Source organism: Molothrus ater, chromosome 10, assembly GCF_012460135.2.
Source record: "Molothrus ater isolate BHLD 08-10-18 breed brown headed cowbird chromosome 10, BPBGC_Mater_1.1, whole genome shotgun sequence".
NCBI lineage: Eukaryota > Metazoa > Chordata > Aves > Passeriformes > Icteridae > Molothrus > Molothrus ater.
Genome location: NC_050487.2, coordinates 4,140,259 through 4,158,107, shown reverse-complemented (window position 1 = coordinate 4,158,107; position 17,849 = coordinate 4,140,259). Strand labels below are relative to the sequence as shown.

The 17,849-nt window shown below is 49.3% G+C and overlaps 1 protein-coding gene across 1 annotated transcript in view; it reads left to right on the top strand.

Moving 5' to 3' along the window:
• HDLBP (high density lipoprotein binding protein) overlaps positions 1 to 17,607 on the top strand; it is a 39,008-nt gene extending 21,401 nt beyond the window's left edge. The window contains 24 exon segments of the mRNA XM_036389004.2: positions 541 to 747; positions 1,204 to 1,419; positions 2,233 to 2,439; positions 2,654 to 2,761; positions 3,276 to 3,380; positions 3,815 to 3,893; positions 4,541 to 4,680; positions 4,955 to 5,059; positions 5,358 to 5,471; positions 5,801 to 5,887; positions 6,065 to 6,196; positions 6,513 to 6,731; positions 7,545 to 7,766; positions 7,985 to 8,203; positions 8,902 to 9,040; positions 9,440 to 9,594; positions 10,194 to 10,298; positions 10,958 to 11,092; positions 11,620 to 11,763; positions 12,364 to 12,549; positions 13,942 to 14,058; positions 14,478 to 14,580; positions 14,583 to 14,605; positions 15,207 to 17,607. Of these exon segments, the coding sequence (XP_036244897.1) occupies positions 541 to 747; positions 1,204 to 1,419; positions 2,233 to 2,439; positions 2,654 to 2,761; positions 3,276 to 3,380; positions 3,815 to 3,893; positions 4,541 to 4,680; positions 4,955 to 5,059; positions 5,358 to 5,471; positions 5,801 to 5,887; positions 6,065 to 6,196; positions 6,513 to 6,731; positions 7,545 to 7,766; positions 7,985 to 8,203; positions 8,902 to 9,040; positions 9,440 to 9,594; positions 10,194 to 10,298; positions 10,958 to 11,092; positions 11,620 to 11,763; positions 12,364 to 12,549; positions 13,942 to 14,058; positions 14,478 to 14,580; positions 14,583 to 14,605; positions 15,207 to 15,293 (3,354 nt within the window). The 3' untranslated portion in view covers positions 15,294 to 17,607.
• The last annotated feature ends 242 nt before the right edge of the window (positions 17,608 to 17,849 follow it).

Sequence of the window (17,849 nt, the reverse complement as noted above, 5' to 3'; positions counted from 1 at the left end):
TTCTGGGGACCCCTCTTTTTCAAGAGAAAAGCAGTCCCTGAAGCAGCATGTGCTGCTTTGAAGACACCTTAGCACTCAGTAATGGTAACCATAGTTGAGCTGTCTGCCTGCTGGAATAAGTTTCTGGTGTTGAATTTCAGTTTCCTAGGAGTCAGGCTATGTCTTCTTCTCTGTAGCCTTGGCAGCAGATATCAGAGTTCAGATAAACTCTACCCCAGAGCTGTCATCCCAGTTGCTCTCTGGTGCTGAGAGACTGTGAGACAGTGGAACATAGACACCTCCTCATCTGTGCCTGAAGGCTTTTGCTTGTTCAGAGTGTTGGTCCTGGGAAAACAGAAGGCTTTTTAGGGAATAGTGGGGTTTAGACTCCTGGAATACAGGCACTTTAGATCAGCTCCTCTGGCATAGTGTCAGTGTTCTGCTAGATGGATGTGCTGGAAGACATTGTGTTTACTCCTCAGTTGTAGCACTAAGCAGCATCTGAAAAGCTTTCCCTGTACAGGCAGAGGCTCTCACAGATCCTTGGCCTTTGTATTGCAGGCTTCAGCGACAGTTGCCATCCCCAAGGAGCACCACCGCTTTGTCATTGGAAAGAATGGTGAGAAGCTGCAGGACCTGGAGCTCAAAACTGCAACCAAGATCCAGATCCCCCGCCCAGATGACCCCAGCAACCAGATCAAGATCACTGGCACTAAGGAAGGGATTGAAAAGGCCCGACACGAGATCTTGCTTATCTCTGCTGAGCAGGTACTTCAGTCCTGTGATCTCTCTCATGTCGTTACCTGAACGGCCATTTTGGTGCTCCATGGTATATGAGATGTTTGTAGCCACTCTGACCACAGCCAGTGGTAACACTGTTAGTCTGAGCAGAGATGTATAGCATTCCACTGCCTGTTTGAGCACTGCTTCTGGTTCTGCACCTTCTGCTTGTCCCTTTTGTCCATCTCTGAAGTCAGATAAGCACTTTTCATATTTTCAAGTGAACCACATTAGATGCCAGCTGAGATAAGACAGGAGATTAGAGGTGAATATCATAAACTGGGAAGAGCAGTGTTTGTAGATGGAAAGGGATGGAGCCTGCAAACTGGAAAGGATGCTTGGGGCTAGAGTGTCAAGCAGGACAGCACTGGGAATTCAGCTGTGTGTGGCAGAGATGGTAATATCACCAGCAGTTTCCCTGAGGGCTGTTGTGGGTTCCTGCAGGATAAGCGTGCCGTGGAGCGGCTGGATGTGGAGAAGGTGTACCATCCCTTCATCGCTGGCCCTTACAACAAGCTGGTGAGTGAGCTCATGCAGGAGACAGGGACACGCATCAACATTCCCCCGCCCAGCGTCAACAAGACAGAGATAGTCTTCACAGGGGAGAAGGAGCAGCTGGCCCAGGCTGTGGCTCGTGTTAAGAAGATCTATGAGGAGAAGGTATGGATGGTCCCTAGAGCTTCCCATCTTCCCCCCACCTGCTCACAGCCCCTCTTCCCTTCTTCTTCTACTTCTGTGCATCCCTCAGTTGCATACTCCTCGTGTCAGCTCTTGCTCAGCAGCCCTTGCAGTACATGGACCTGGGTCTTACCATTTCCTTGCTCAGCAGAGTGGGACTTGGGGTGATTCTGTTGGGGAGGTGACAGATCTCCTGCTTTTTTGTGTGTGGAAATTAGCAGACCACAAAGAGCTCTCTCTAGGTGCATGTTTTCACAGGTGCTGCAAAGGAAGGAGGGAGGTGTGAAGGCTACAGTGTGGCCAACTGACAGTGTCAAAATTGTTACATGAGTAGAAGTTGCTGAAAAGTAAATTTCACCTCAGTTTATTTTCCACTGCTAGCGTCACTGTGAATATCCTTGTTGTGGGTTGTTGGTCTGTTTTCCTCATGGTTACGTCTGCATTTGTACCAGTCTGAATTTCAACACAGATAATCAGCTTATAGCGTGGTGTTGCATTACAGCACTGCCTGGGGACAGCTGGGCATTGTGCAAGGGCAGGGGTGTGTATGTGGTCTCTTCCATGTAGTGTCCCAGGGAGCTTGAACAGAATTTTTGTATTTCACTGTCAATTTTTGAGAACAAGGCTTTCTGTAAGCAGGTCCCAAAGATTCTAGGGTACTGCAGAACTCCTGTGCTCACCTTTGCTTTGATCTTTCCTGGGTGCTGAGCTTCACTGCATCTTGTGTCTCTTCCTTTCACTTTTGTCCTTCCCTGCTCCCTTGTGATTGATGCTCCAGTGCCTCTGCTCCTACAGAAAAAGAAGACTACTACCATTGCTGTGGAGGTGAAGAAGTCCCAGCACAAGTATGTCATCGGCCCCAAGGGTAATTCCCTGCAGGAGATCTTGGAGAAAACTGGAGTCTCTGTCGAGATCCCACCCACTGACAGTAGCTCGGAGACGGTGATACTGCGAGGCGAGCCTGAAAAGCTTGGGCAGGCATTGACTGAAGTCTATGCAAAGGTACTGATGGGATGGGCCAGGCTCCTTTGAAAGTCCCACTAAGAGGGGGCTTTTTTACATCCCTGGACACTGACAGGTGGAGGGGGGTGGTCTCTGTCAGGCTGTCAGAGATGCAGCTTAGAATTGAACACTGAGGGTGCATCATGGGAATTGGAAGTGAATTTTTGTGAAGGCCTCTTGCAGTCTGTCCATCAACAGCTTCTCTGTCTCTCAGGCCAACAGTTTTACCGTCTCCTCGGTCTCAGCCCCCTCTTGGCTTCATCGTTTCATCATTGGAAAGAAAGGACAAAACCTGGCCAAAATAACTCAGCAGATGCCAAAGGTATGGATGAACTGTTAGCTTAGCACCAGTTGAAATAGAATGTGGTTTAGTCCAGCTCACTCCTTGTAGAGAGAGAAATGTATTGTGGTATGGATAAAACCAGGGAGGAAATGACACAGGTCTTATATTCAGGGGAACTACCAGATTCTGCTGCCTTGAACACTTCCCATCCTATGTAACTTCCAAGTGTTGAGTCCCTAAAGAAAGCTTTATTGGAGAATTGATGTAGTAGGAGACCTGAAAATGCTGAGTTCAATGAGACTTCTCCCTTGTGAGTTAGATGGTATCTGGAGAAAGGCTAGGTGAGGAACTTCCCCAAAGCCTTTGCAGACTCCAGGACAGCACCAAAACCTTGTGCTCTAGACACCAATATGGCCAAAATTGTAGGTTGCCTGCTTCAGAAATCATGGGTACCCTTAGTGGTAGGGATTGATGGTGTAGGCCTGACTGACAGCATTGACCTGGCTCGTGTCTTGGAAAATTCTTACTGGTTTTCCTTGCCGTGTGTCTCAAGGTTCACATCGAATTCACTGAAGGAGAAGACAAAATCACTTTGGAAGGACCTACAGAAGATGTGAATGTGGCTCAGGAACAGATTGAAGTCATGGTTAAGGATCTGGTAAGTTGCTAGTGCTAGTTCTAGTGTACAAGAAGAAAGTGGGGAAAGGTGGGGAAACAGAGCAGAGATGAAGTGTAGCTCATGTCTGTGGGTATCTTCACAGGCTTAACAGAACTTGCAGAAGGGAGGTTGTGTGGCAGGTGAACAAAAACCTTGGTTATGCAGCTTCTCTTAAAAAATCACGAGCACATCTTCAGTCTTTTGATGCAGACAAGGAAAGATTCTCTTTCAGTCACAGCTGGAGAGGCATTTAAGTCTCTTTAAATGTTTTACAAGCACAGTGCTCTCAGCTCAAAGCAGAGAAGTGTTCTGCTCTGCTCACTAGCAGGAGGAGTGCTTGTAGCTGGCAGCTGGCGTCAGTGCCTGCACTGGCAGTGGGCACAGGCAGCAGCAGAGGGGGCCTGCCCTGCCTAGCCCTGTACAATTCTTTGTAGATCAACCGGATGGATTATGCAGAAATCAACGTTGACCACAAATTCCACCGACACCTCATTGGCAAGAACGGAGCTAACAGTAAGTGGGGTGCCTTTCTTATCCTTCCTCTACTCAGACTCTCTGTGATAAGCCTGTCATATCGTGGCTCTGCAGCTCAGCCAGGGTGCTGCCTCCATTATATTGCCTCTGCCTTTCTAGTGTGAAGTTGGCACAAGAATATAAATGGGCACTGAGGCCTTGGGATGGCTTTAATGTCTTGGAAAGTTGAACAGATTACTTTGCTGTGTCCTGGCAGAATTTTTGTGTTTTGGGGAGGTTGGATAGTTGTCTTTTTTCTTTTTTTTTCAAGTTGGTCTATGTGAATTTCATTTTAGAACTCAGTTGGAGGGGTAGAAATCTGCATGGTGAGTTTTTCCCCAAAAAAGAATTTGGGATTAGAAATGAATTAGTATCTTCTAGTCTAAATATGGTGCTGTCTGGGAAAGAAACAGATGCCTCACTTTGGCAAATGAACTATTGCCTCTAGTTGCCATAGTATTTAATTGTACAGATTCCTGTGTAGAATGGATCTGCTCTTGCGGATCCAAAGGGAAAGAGGCACTTTCCCCTCCATCCCTCTGGCCTTTCCTCAGAGGCTGATGTACTTCTTAAAGCCTCTAGTCAAGGTGTCTTTGCTTCCAAATCATGCCCTAGCAGAGTGTGTCACCACAGCCCTTGCCTTGCAGTTAACAGGATTAAGGACCTCTACAAGGTGTCTGTGCGCATTCCCCCGGACAATGAGAAGAGCAACCTGATCAGAATTGAAGGAGACCCACAGGGGGTCCAACAGGCCAAGAAAGAGCTGCTGGAACTCGCTTCCCGTATGGTTAGTGGGATGTGATGCCTGGGAGGCCACAGGGTTTGAGCTCTTGTGTTCCCTAGTGACCTTCTGGTAGAGGTGTGTGCCCCTGGACCGCTTGTACTTGTGACAAGTACAAGTTCCTCTATTCCCTTGGATCCCCTTCTCTGTCAGCCTAGAGTGAATTATATCTGGAGGAAGAACACTGATGACCAGTAAGCTGTTGGGCAGCAAACTAGTAATGACAATTATGTGTGTGGCTCTCCTGCTGAACACTCCTTGTAAACTCTGTTCTCCACAGGAAAATGAACGCACCAAGGACCTAATCATTGAGCAGAAATTCCACCGGACCATCATTGGGCAGAAGGGCGAGCGGATCCGGGAAATCCGGGAGAAATTCCCAGAGGTAAGGCTTTCCAGGAGATGAGGGATTCAGAGGGCATAGTTCCTCCATGGGTAATAGACACATGATCAGTAAAGTCATAAATGTAGTGTCCCTGTGAGCATGAGAAATATCTAACTGATCTGTGTGTGCTCATACATCTAAAATATATGAGAAGATGGTTCTTCTGGCCAGAGACTGATATGGTTACCTGCTTCCAAATGGGAAAGGAGATGTGCAGGAGCCCCCCAACCTCTGCACATGTCTGACATGACAATCATTGTATTTGTTTGAGCTGACCCTAAGTGACCATTTCCTGCAGGTTATTATCAACTTCCCAGACCCTGCACACAAGAGTGACATTGTCCAACTCAGAGGTCCCAAAAACGAAGTGGAGAAGTGTACCAAGTACATGCAAAAGATGGTGGCTGACCTGGTAAGGGCGACTTCTATCTGCTATTCTCTCTTCCATGCCTGAATAACCCTGGAATAGAAGAGAGCTGTAGTGGCTTGGCTGGGGCTGACACACCTCAAGATGAGGGAACTGTGGACATGGTTCTGTACGTATGGGGGAATGCAAGTAATACCTGTTATTTAAGGGCTATAGGAGAGGGTACATGTCTTTGCTTATTCTTGGAAGTGTCCCATATGAAGAATTCCTTGGGTCTAAGCCTGTTGTCAGAAGCTTGTTTATCAAGTTCCTGGGGTGGGGTCTCACTTGCCAGGATGGTGTAATCTTCAATTCTCCCTTCCTTTCTCTCTTAGGTTGAAAACAGTTTTTCTATTTCTGTTCCTATCTTCAAACAATTCCACAAGAACATCATAGGGAAAGGAGGTGCCAACATCAAGAAGGTGAGATATTTCCTTTCTTCGCTGCTCATTACCATGATTGCCTGCAGTGAAATCTCATTCACTGGTCTCCCCTGCTCATTGGTAATGCAAAATAAAACCTCCAAGGCCTTTTTTTCTGACATGGGACGCCTCTCAAATGATTTTGCTGGGTTTTTTTTTTTTTTTTCTTGGTGGCAGATCCGTGAAGAAAGCAACACCAAAATAGATCTCCCAGCTGAGAACAGCAACTCGGAGACAATTGTTATCACGGGCAAAAAAGCAAACTGTGAGGCTGCTCGCCACAGAATTTTGGCTATCCAAAAGGAACTGGTAAGTGAAACAAGTGGCCTGTGGCAGATCAGGGACTTGAAAATATAAATATAGGAGTTACAGGAGATATATTAAGTGCTTGTAGTGGGGCGTGGCAGGGGGGAGACAAATATGGATGCCTGTCTGTTCTTGATGCTTCAGCTGAAGTTTGTGGCTGCTCATGTGTTAGGAGTGGCCAGTCCCAATTCCCTCTGGTCAGGCATTTCTGACACTGAGCTCTGCAAAGCTCCTGGCAATGTGGGAGTTTGAGGGCAAGCAGAGTCTGTGCAAACACACAGCTATAGCTTGACTAACATCCCATACTGTTCTCACTTAGGCCAACATCACAGAGGTGGAGGTCTCTATTCCTTCCAAACTCCACAATTCCCTCATTGGCGCCAAAGGCCGCTTCATCCGCTCCATCATGGAGGAATGTGGTGGAGTCCACATCCACTTCCCCACAGAGGGCTCTGGCAGTGATACTGTGACCATCAGGGGCCCAGCCCAGGATGTGGAGAAAGCCAAGAAACAGCTGCTACATCTGGCAGAGGAGAAGGTGAGCCTTGCCTTACAGGGGAAGGTTGGTTTGACCAGCTGTTTGTTTTTGGAGGTTGAAGTGATTCCCTCTGTCTGCATGGAAGCCTTTGGTGTCAACAAATCCTCTTTTGAGGGATTTGAATACAGTTTGGATGATTAAAAGAAAGCTGTTCTTCCATCCTTGTGACAACAAGTTCTTCTCTCATGGGCAGAACTGTCTGTAATGCGTCTCTGGGCAGACTGATGATACACTCAGAGTTAAGGCTCCCTGCTTTTGTGGTTTGAATGTTCTTGGGTATCTGCACTTCTCTGAAACACTTTACTCTGCAGATCCCTTTCACTATTTTATTGATCTCTGCATTTCAGCTCCAGTTCTTCCATTTCACTGCATTTATTCAGATTTGAGAGCTTTTGGTTACAAGACCTTGCTCTGAGTTGTGGCTGACTGACTCATTCATTTTAATAGCAAGCTTTCTAGGGTCAGCATGTGAACATGTTCTCTGTGGGAATTGGTTGGTTGCCTCTGGGAGCCTGGCTTGCAGCAGTTAGCAAATGATTGTGTTGCCTTTTGTGCAGGTCAGACCCTTCTCCTGGGGAAGTCTGCTCATATTCTATTGGTCATGCTGAGTGTACAGTTAGTTTTTTAGCCCTGAGAACATCTTTGGGGTAGAGTTTTTAATTTAAGACATACTTTCAACAGTGTGCTGCATCTGCCTTGCTTTTGCAGCACTCTGCATGTGGATGCAGGTAACATATCTACATGCTGACTGCTGGTGCTGGTGGTATTTTCTGTATATTATAACATGTTCCACGGGTCTCTGGCTCCTTTCAGCAAACAAAGAGTTATACTGTGGACCTCCGTGCAAAGCCAGAGTACCACAAATTCCTTATTGGCAAGGGTGGTGGCAACATCCGTAAGGTGCGCGACAACACGGGGGCCCGCATCATCTTCCCCACCTCTGAGGACAAAGACCAGGAACTGATCACTATCATGGGGACAGAGGAGGCTGTCAAAGAAGCACAGAAGGAGCTGGAAGCCCTCATCAAGAACTTGGTATGAACATTTCCTACTTTCTTGCCTCTCACTATTACAAGGTGTAATGTCAGCATGAAGGACCTGCTTGTCCTAAAACCATTTGCTGCCCTTCGTGGGAGCTCAGGAAGATCCTTCCTTACCTTGGGGTGAGGTTGTAAGCTGATTGGAGTTGAGTGCAGCCAACTCGTGCCTGTCACCAGCACAGGTGGGGTTGACTGGCTGTTGTGTGTTGGCAGGATAACGTGGTTGAAGACTCCATGGTGGTGGACCCCAAGCACCACCGCCACTTTGTCATCCGTCGAGGACAAGTTCTCCGTGAGATTGCAGATGAATATGGTGGTGTGATGGTCAGCTTCCCACGCTCCGGCACCCAGAGCGATAAAGTCACCCTCAAGGGAGCCAAGGACTGTGTGGAGGCAGCCAAGAAACGCATCCAGGAGATCATCGAGGACCTGGTATGTTGTAGAAAAACTGTTTCTTCTGTACTCTGTTCCCTCTGCAGTGTCCTGCTTGAACCTGCTATATGACCAAGCTTTATGTGAACAAGTCCCATGGTAGTTCTTGGATTTGAACCTTTGCTGTCAACATACAGGGTCTGCAGACTTTAGATCCTGGCTTGGGGGTAGCAGCTGGCTCCAAAATGCCAATGCTGCATGAATGAATCTCCTCTGACAATCTTGGTTTTTAGGGGTGGAAGTAGGAGGCCACTCCTTGATGTACATATAGACATTAAAATATTGGAGCCTTCTTGTGCCTCGCCATGTCTGGCCTTGGCCAGTGGTTGCTTTCAAGGGTTTCCTGCACTGCTAGTATTGGCTTTTGGAAGCAATCAAGTGTCAAATCTGTTCTTTTCCCATCTATCTTTATTTTTTTTTTCATTTCTTCTAATGCTTCCTCCTCTTCAGAGCACTAAAGAGTTTGAGCTTTGCTCTTGGAAGGCTTTAATGTCCTGAGTTGAAGGCAGCCTTCTTTAAATCCTCTGCTCTTCCAAAAGAGGAATGATTCTTGGCAGTTTTGAGTTCTTCCACTGTCAGCCATTGTTAGCTTTTCTGACTCCTCTCTGTGTCCATTTTGGATTTCACCATGCACAAACATCCTGGTTTGTGGTGTGAAAGAGGCTGCATCCCAATAGAGCAACTCTGCTTTCCCACAGGAAGCTCAAGTGACAATCGAGTGCACCATTCCACAGAAGTTCCACCGCTCCATCATGGGCCCCAAAGGGTCCCGGATCCAGCAGATCACCCGGGACTACGGCGTCCAGATCAAATTCCCTGACAGGGAGGAAAACCCAGGTATGTCTGTGGATGCATGCTTGGATGGTAGTTGGGATGGTCAGATAAGTGTAGTGTAGCCTACACTCTGTACCAGTGGGTGTGTTCTACTTTAAATCTATGGAGAGAACTGACCCCTGGTATTCCTGCAGTGTCCTTGAATCTGGGCTTAGCATCAACCTTGTCCTCTTGGGAATGGGACTGTTTCAGGAGGTCAAACTGCTGACCTGGGTATTGTGAAGATGTTGTCACTGCAGAGTACAGGGAGAACAAGGACTTACCCTGACAGAAAAGGCTCTGTGAGCTTAATGAGGTCTCTCTGAGCTCTCACTGGTGGCTGAGCCTTGGGATCTGGAGGAGGTAGATGATGAGTGAGGAGGGGACTCTGTGCATTGAACACAAAACTTTCCATGTTTTCAGCCCCTGTTGTGGAGCCAGCTGTGCAGGAGAATGGTGAGGAAGGTGGGGAAGGCAAGGAAGGGAAGGACACAGATCCCAGCTCTCCGAAGAAGTGCGATATCATCATCATCTCTGGCCGCAGGGAGAAGTGTGAGGCAGCAAAGGAGGCGCTGCAGGTGAGTGGCTTTCTCAGCCCCTTACTCCATTAAGGTGGTGATGCTTGAATGTAATTTTTGGTGGTGGTAATAAAAGCTGCTCAGTCCAGGTGCAATGCAAGTGGTCAGTAATGCTGGCTGTAGAGGGGGTCTGCACTGCTCAAGGAAAGCCCCTCTGCCCTGTGACTTAGCCTGGCAGCTTGAGTCATAGTGCCTGACTTCGTAATGACTAGTGCTTGTAGGCAGCCCCAATAGCCATAAAAGCATGACATGATTGTTTTATGGAGCACAGCTGAGAAGAGGAGGAGTCTGGTTGAGGCTGAGTCATTCCAGGTTCAGCAGACCTTGCCATGCTTCTGTAGTGATGTTTTCCAAGTCTCTGCTAGACTGAAGCCAAGGATATGAAAGCAACCTGTCCCACAGGTGGGGTTTCAGATGCTTCTTTTGAAAACATGCAACAGGTCATTTTGGTGTTCCCAGCTGTGCTCTCTTTCTGTCAGATTTGTATCCTGACTACAAGGGAATGTACCTCTGTTCAGCAACATGTTCTTTTGGGCAAGTATATGGCAAGCTAGAAGAGAAAGTTTTTCCACTGGTAAACTGTGCTCCATCCCCTGCAGGCTCTGGTTCCTGTCACCATTGAGGTGGAAGTTCCCTTTGATCTTCACCGTTACATCATAGGCCAGAAAGGAAGTGGGATCCGCAAAATGATGGATGAGTTTGAAGTAAGTTGTTGCCCTTCCTTCCATCTCCTCTGTCCTGGAGAATCTGTTAGTGACTCTCTTGGGGGTTTGGACAGTTACAACATACCCCCAGGTCTGCCATGAAATCCAAGGCTCCATAGTAGGAAAGTGATCCCTGGGTGTTTTGGACCCTGGATCCAGGTCTTGCTAGATTTCGTGCTGAGGCAGTACAGTCAGTGTTGATGTTGTGAGTGTTGCATGACTTGTTTGGTGTCTGCAGGGATTCCTCATCAGTGTGAGAGTTGTTTTCCTCCCTGGGCCCTGGGAAACAGCTCTGCTGTGCCTACCCATTCAGGAGAATTCTCCAGAGCCTCTAGGGCTGATGCAGGTTGGCTACAGTCAGTGTTGTTGAACATGTATTTGTTTCCTGGCCTCTCTAGGGCAGCACAGGGACTGGAGAAACAGAGTTCTATTCAAAAACCATCTAGAAATGGTACCAGGCAATTGACTCCAGGTGGCCCAGCTTGATGCACTCCAGAGGTCCTTTACAACCTCAGCCATTCTGTGGTTTTTAGGCTGCCTGGGTGGGAGCTGGTCTTGGTGCCAGGGGAGACCAGTGAGATGGCAGCTTGCAGTCAGAGGCATACAAGTGATACAGAATGAGCAATGATACAAAATGATAATTGCTACTTGTTACTCAGGTGAACATCCAGGTGCCTGCTCCTGAGCTGCAGTCAGATATCATCACAATCACTGGGCTGGCTACCAACCTGGACCGTGCCAAGCTCGGGCTCCTGGAAAGAGTGAAGGAGCTGCAAGCTGAACAAGAGGATCGGGTAAGTCCTGTGCCTGTCCTTCTTCCTTCCAGCCAAACATGGCTTCAGCCTCTGGGCACAGACTCCTGGAGCACCTCATCTTTTAGGGGCACCCTTAACTGCTCTGTGGGTGTGGAATGGTCATAAATGGTTTATTCAAAGGTTTACCATGAACTGACACGAGAGTCTGGGAATGTAACTTTGGACTGTCCAGGTCTCTCTCGCACCTTCACATACTTTTGATACACTGGTGGGTGGGAACCTCACTGTGCTGCCAGTCTCTCTCTACCTGTCCTCACTGAATCCTTTTCACAGCTCTGAATAAAACGTTAGGGATGAGTTGGGTGGTTGTTTGCTATTTGCAGTTTCCCTCTGAACTTGCAAAAGCACAAGGCTCCAGTGGATGAATGGCTTGGGTGCTCAAGCATGGCCCTGCAAAATCTGTTCCATGCATCTCAGAAGGCAGAAGGAGATGCTGTGACTTCAGTGGACATCACTGGAACAGCCATGGTGTGTTCCCTGCTCTCACTGTGCTTCTCCTGTTCCAGGCCTTGCGGAGCTTCAAACTGACAGTCACTGTAGATCCCAAGTATCACCCTAAAATCATTGGGCGGAAGGGAGCAGTGATCACCCAGATACGCACAGAGCATGAGGTCAACATCCAGTTCCCTGACAAGGATGATGAAAGCCAGGTGAGAGATCAGACACAGTGCAAGGATGGCAAGTGGTTATCTGTGAGCCTCTTCTCGAGAGCTCTGAACTCTCTCCACTGCCTTTGGATAAGGTGGATGGTGAAGGGGATTAGCAGGGAGAAAGCTTGCTCAGCTGCTTATGAATTTGGTCGTGCATTCACATTCTCTGAAAAAAAATCCCTTTTCCCAGGATTTTCTCCTGGGAAGCTGAGAAGCCTCAGAGAAAAGGAAAACAATTCTGATCTCATTTGCTTCTCCTGTGTTTTGCTCATGTAGAATGAGTTTGGAGATTGTTTACCCACAGGTGATTGTTTCATTGGATTCTGGTGTGAGTTGTTTTGACTCTTTGGCTGATCAGGGCCAAGCTGTGTCGGGACTCTGGAAAGAGTCACGAGTTTTCATTATTGTCTTTTTAGCATTGAGTAAGTATCTTTTCTGTATTCTTTAGTATAGTATAGTATTCTTTAATATAATATAGTATCAGAAAGTAATAAATTAAACTTCTGAGAACATGTAGTCACATGCATCATTCACTCCCTGCTAGAGGGGTCCCTGCTAATACAATCCTTCGTCTCTCACACATCTCTCCTGGTTCCCCAGGCTCAGGACCAGATCACCATTACTGGCTATGAGAAGAATGCTGAGGCTGCCCGGGATGCCATCATGAAGATTGTGGGCGAGCTGGAGCAGATGGTTTCCGAGGATGTGACTCTGGACCATCGCGTTCACGCACGCATCATCGGTGCACGTGGAAAAGCCATCCGCAAAATCATGGATGAGTTCAAGGTGAGGGCAGTGCCACACAGGCCAGGCTGGGCCTGGCCAGCCACGTTCTCCTGTGGAAAGAGCTTGGTGCTGAATGAGGCTCACATCTCATGGTTCTTGTGCCTTGTGCCTGCTCAGCATCTTCAGCTGGAACAGACATGAAAGAAAAGCCAGTGCTGTCCTGCTCACCTTCAACTCCACCAGCATATGAGCAGCATTCCTGGCCCAGGGCACCCTGATATGCCCAGGGCATCTGGGCTGTCTGCACACCATAGTCAGACACCAGCTGAAGCATCCCCACACCACCTCAGCTCTGTGTCATGTTTTTCTGGGAGCCAGGCCAGGAGCTTTTTCTCTTTTGCTGGATCCCAGACTAAAGTGGAACCTGGAAATGCTTCCTTGGTGCTCTAGATGAGCTCTGCAAGCAGCACTAAGTTCTGTCTCTCTCTGGAGCCCTTTTGTTTGGTTTCTTGCAGACAGGGTCCCAGATGTTTTTGAGAGCAAGGAGGAAGTGTGTATGTCAGCTACTCTGATTGCTGGAAGTGGGCAGCCAGGCCTCTTGCTGGGAGGCTGTGCGAGGAGGCCGTCCCCAGACCCCCCAGCTACTTTGAGCTTAATTCAGGGAATTCTTCTGGCTTTCCTCTAGGCCACTGTGGATCCCCTTGACTCTGGGAATCATGGTGTATTCTCAGGGCTGTGGATACGGCAAAGTTGGCTGGCTCTGGGAAGGTCAGGGACCTCTGCCCTGACAGCATATGGCATCAGCAGGAGGCTTTACTGCAGGGCCAGCACTCAATGTGAATACTGAGGGATGGGATTTTGGAGACCTGCATTTTGGCTGGGCTCAGTTATTGAAACAAACTGGTTCCCAAATGAGCAGCCTTTGGGTTTGGTCCTGTCTTGTTTAGATTTCTGGCACCCATCTGGAAGGCAGGGTGTGAGAGAGCACAGTGCTTGTGCATGGAGTGCACTAGGCCAGCTCTGTAAAGCCATTGTCAGTCAGGATTATTCTGTGGCAGAACACAGAAAGCTCATTGTGCTTTGTGGTGATGGATCAGTGGTAAAAATGCTTGCAGCAGTGTGAGGACACTGTCTGGAAATGCAGCCCCTCTCCTGCCTGTACTGCCCAGAAAACTGAGGAGTGAGAGCAGCAGGGGCTGCTGGAAATTGGGTCCTTACTACAGACTGCTCTGCTTTCCTTCACAGGAAACTGGGCAAGCTTTGGGGCCAGCTCTATACCTGCTCACCCCTCAGTGTCTGAGCAGTGGAGATCTAAAACAGACTTGTGGCTGTGAACAGACAGTCATTAGGGCATCAGTGACAGTGATCTGTGATTCCAGTGACAAGGGTCAAGGGGAGTCTCTGGCATTTCAGAGGTGCAGTGTAAGTGTTGTGCTGTTCCTTGTGTTCCAGGTGGATATTCGCTTTCCCCAGAGTGGAGCTCCTGACCCCAACTGTGTGACTGTGACAGGACTCCCTGAGAATGTAGAAGAAGCTATTGATCACATCCTGAACTTGGAGGAGGAATATGTAAGTTCAGCAAATCTGTGATGGGGCTTAGCAAGAGCTTCCCCTGCCATAGAGCTAGATGTCTGAAGTATGTGCATGAGGTATTTTCTTCCACTGCATCAGAGAAATTGAGCCCTGTGCAGGTGGCTGTCAGCCTCCACTGCAGCTGTCTCTCAAACCAGCTGGACTGTCCCCTCTGTCCAGGAGAGACAGTGAATGAGAATGCTGGGGCACCCCAGGATGTGCATGGTCTTGCCTTGTAGCAACTTGCACCAGTTAAAAGTTGTGGCCCTCAGACTAGTGCAGACACCGTTTTTGGTCATTGTAGAACAGGCTGGTGAGCTTAAACAGGTTTGCAGTGTGGTGAGATGGAGGGGTGGGCATTGTATTACAGTTTGAGGAGCTATTCAGATCCCCCCTCACTGGTTGTGTTACTGCAGCTTGCAGATGTGGTGGACAACGAGGCAATGCAGGTGTACATGAAGCCCTCCTCACATGAAGAGTCCAAGGCCCCATCCAAGGGCTTTGTGGTGAGAGATGCCCCTGGGCCACTGTCAACAACGAGAAGGTGAGTGCTGCTTGTGCTGCAGGCTGGGGGCACAGAGCCTGGGGACACTTCTGTCTGTGCTGGGGACACAGCACTCTCTCTCTGGTGACAGAGAAAGCAGCTTTTAGCTGCTCTTTGTGGCCTGAGCACAGGCCTGGGCTCTCCTGTCCAGCTTTCAAAGCACTTCCCAGTGTCTTGTCAGTGTGGAGCAGTTGGGGAATGGGGGATCCTTACCAGAAAGTGTCCTTCCAGGCTGTGTTATTTGTAGGGGTAGGGCCTGGGACTTGAGACTCATGCTGCAGCACAGAACTGGCTCAGTGTTTGCAGCTCTGAGTTGGGACATGTGGCAGCTCACCCTCAGCTGCCCTGGTGCTGCTGCAGGGCTGGCCTGACCCTGCTCCAGTGCCCCAGTTACTGAGCTGGGACCCTTGGAGCCCTTTGCACCTTATCTGCACCCTCCTCAATGTCACCTCTAGATGTCCTGGGGCCACAACGATCCTTTTTGTCCCTTCCACATTGTTTCTCCTCCTGGGATATCAACGATGCTGCTTAGCTCAGGGCCTCACCATATAAGTTCACAGCAGGGCAGGAGCTTAACTTGTTCCCTTTTTGTTTGCTCTAGGCCCCTGATATGAGCAGTTCTGAAGACTTCCCCAGCTTTGGGGCTCAAGTGGCCCCCAAGACTCTTCCCTGGGGACCCAAACGATAATGACCTGGAAGCAGAAACTCCTCCAGCCCGCTGACCTGACACTAACCTGCCACAAATACTTCCTGTCTGAAATCTGACCCAGCGGCTGGAGCACAAATCAATTGTCCCAAGAGGTCTCCTAATGGTGTCTGGAGTGCTAGACCCCATCCTGCTCCCCTCAGCTATCACCGTGTCTAGGACCTACCCTCATCTCTTGATGGATATTCTTTCCTCCTTTGGAACAAGACTTCCACTCAGATTCAAACACTAAATGTGTGTGTTTTTGTTAGAAACTTCATAATTGACTCCAAGTGGCTAAGATTTGCAGCTTCCCAAGCACTAGCAGAGCAATCTGCTCTCTTGAGCATGTCTGACTAGGCATTCTCGCCTTCATTAGGAGACCTCCTTTACTGTGGCTAGGAATCTACTTCCTGTCTCATGACCTCAGGAAATAAATTTCCTTGACTTTCTAAAGCCAAAACGTTTGCCCTCTTTCCTTTGTGTTTATCCCAGGCCTTACCTTACCTTTGTAGAGTGCAATCAACTTTTTTTTCCTTTTAACTGCCAAAAATTCATTTAATGCTGATAGCTGACTGTGGGGAGAGAGCTTCAAATAATCTATAAGGTCAGAAACCTGCTTTTTAAGGAAACAAAACCTTCAATAGGCTGTAGAGACAACAGAGATGGAAGGGGCCAGAACAACGTATGGCTGCCCTGGTCAGGAAAGCGCCTGTGAGCGCAGCGAGCGTGCGTCCCTGCGCCGCACCAAGCACAGCCCCAGCCTGCACACTTGACCAGTCTTCCAGTGCTTGATGACAGCCCCTGCTCCTTGTTCCCCCTTCCCAGCAGTGTGAGCAGGCAGGAGAGCCAGCACATAGCAGCGTGGCCGGATGGGACAGGTTTGGCTGGGCCGAGGTGGCTGCAGTGGCCTGGCTCAGGAGCAGCTGGTGGGATGCACAGCCTGCAGAAGCTGTAGCTGGCTGTTAGCGCTGCAGCAGCTCGGCCTGAGCGGCAGTCACAGCGCTCCTGTTGCCTTCTTTCTACCTCAAACAGCAGTATGGTGGGGGCACTCGATGGTGGTGGCTTAGCAGCTGCTCCAGCTGTCACCTGGGCAGCTGTAGCAGAAGCGTGGAGGAGAAGCAAGAGGAGCCTTGTGTCTCTGCACAGCTGGAAGAGCTGCTCCAGAGGGAAGCAGAGCTTGGTGGTGCTGAGGCAGGCTGTGAATTGTAGGACTGCATGCTGAGCTAGCACAGGGCTTGGCCCCAGGGCCGTGGCTGCAGCTGTGCCGTAGCCCTGGGCTGCAGAGGTTGTGTGAGCCAGGCTTCTGCTCCGACAGCACTGGGGGTTGATGTGTGTGCTGAGCCCTCCTGAGACCTCCATCATGTGGTAGAGGGTGATCCATAATCTGTACCTGGGGCCTCTTGCACCTAGGCCTTGCCACAGCTTGCTCAAAGGGTGTTGTCTGAGCTCCTCCAGCAAGTAAGAGGGAAGCCATGTCTTCATGGAGGGAGGCATGTAGCATGGGCTTTTTGTGTGCCCCCACTTCCCTGCATTGGTCCTACAGAGCTTGTAGTCTGAGCCATTCCTCTGTCCCAGCTGCTTCAGCTCTTGGACAAGCAGGAGTCCCAGCCTCTCTTGTCTAGTGCTACTGACAGAGCACAAGTGTGGCCGGCTGAGCCCAGCTGCCTTGCCTCTTCCTCCGTGGGACAGGCCGAACACGCCGATGCTTTTCCTTCCAGCTCTACTCGGCAGAGACTGCTATGCAGAAGTCAAACCAAAACCTCACAGTGCTCTCCTTTAGTCTGAGAACCAGGTGAAACAGACCATGGCCCGTTGTGGGGTGCCTGGTTGCCCCTGAAGGACAGGGTGGCCTTGCCTCCAGCACGGGAGAAGGGGAACTAGGGTGGTACCTTGCCATCTGCGTCTGTCAGAAAATGGTTAATACCCTGTAGCTTAGGTCTGCCCTGCATCACCAAGCCTATCGCCCCCTCCTCCTCTTTATTCCCTCGTGCCCTCACCAGTTGCACAGCAAGGCTTGAGTTACATCCAGGGCACCCACTGCCTTGGGCTCATGCCCCACAGCCCAACCTTCCACTCTAAAGAAGGTCATGAAGTGATTGTACCTAGTACTGTCCCCCCAGCACCCTCCTTCCGCAGCAGACTGTGGCATGTGTCCATTTCTTCTCTTTGACGTCTTCCATATTGTACGTTTCCATAGCAATGATCCCTTGGCCTTAACTTTGGAATTTGGAGACTATATGCAAACATGTAAAAAGGCTCATGAGTATGGATGACACTGGAATTTTATAAATTCTAAAATAAAACCTGAAACAGCTTGGAGTGTGGTGGATATTATTTCTGCTGGTGGGGTGAGATCCAAGGCAGCCTGTGCTGGGCTGGGTTTGGCCAGGGATTTAAGGACTTCAAGTTTGCACATCTGAGTCTTTGCTGTGGCCTTGCCCTTCAAGGGGTGGGACTCACATGGCAAGTGGTGGGTCCAAGGAAAGGGGTGGGGGCTGTGCCCTCCCAGTAGGGAAACAAACCTGCTTACCTCCAGGCTGCTGGTGCGAGGGATGC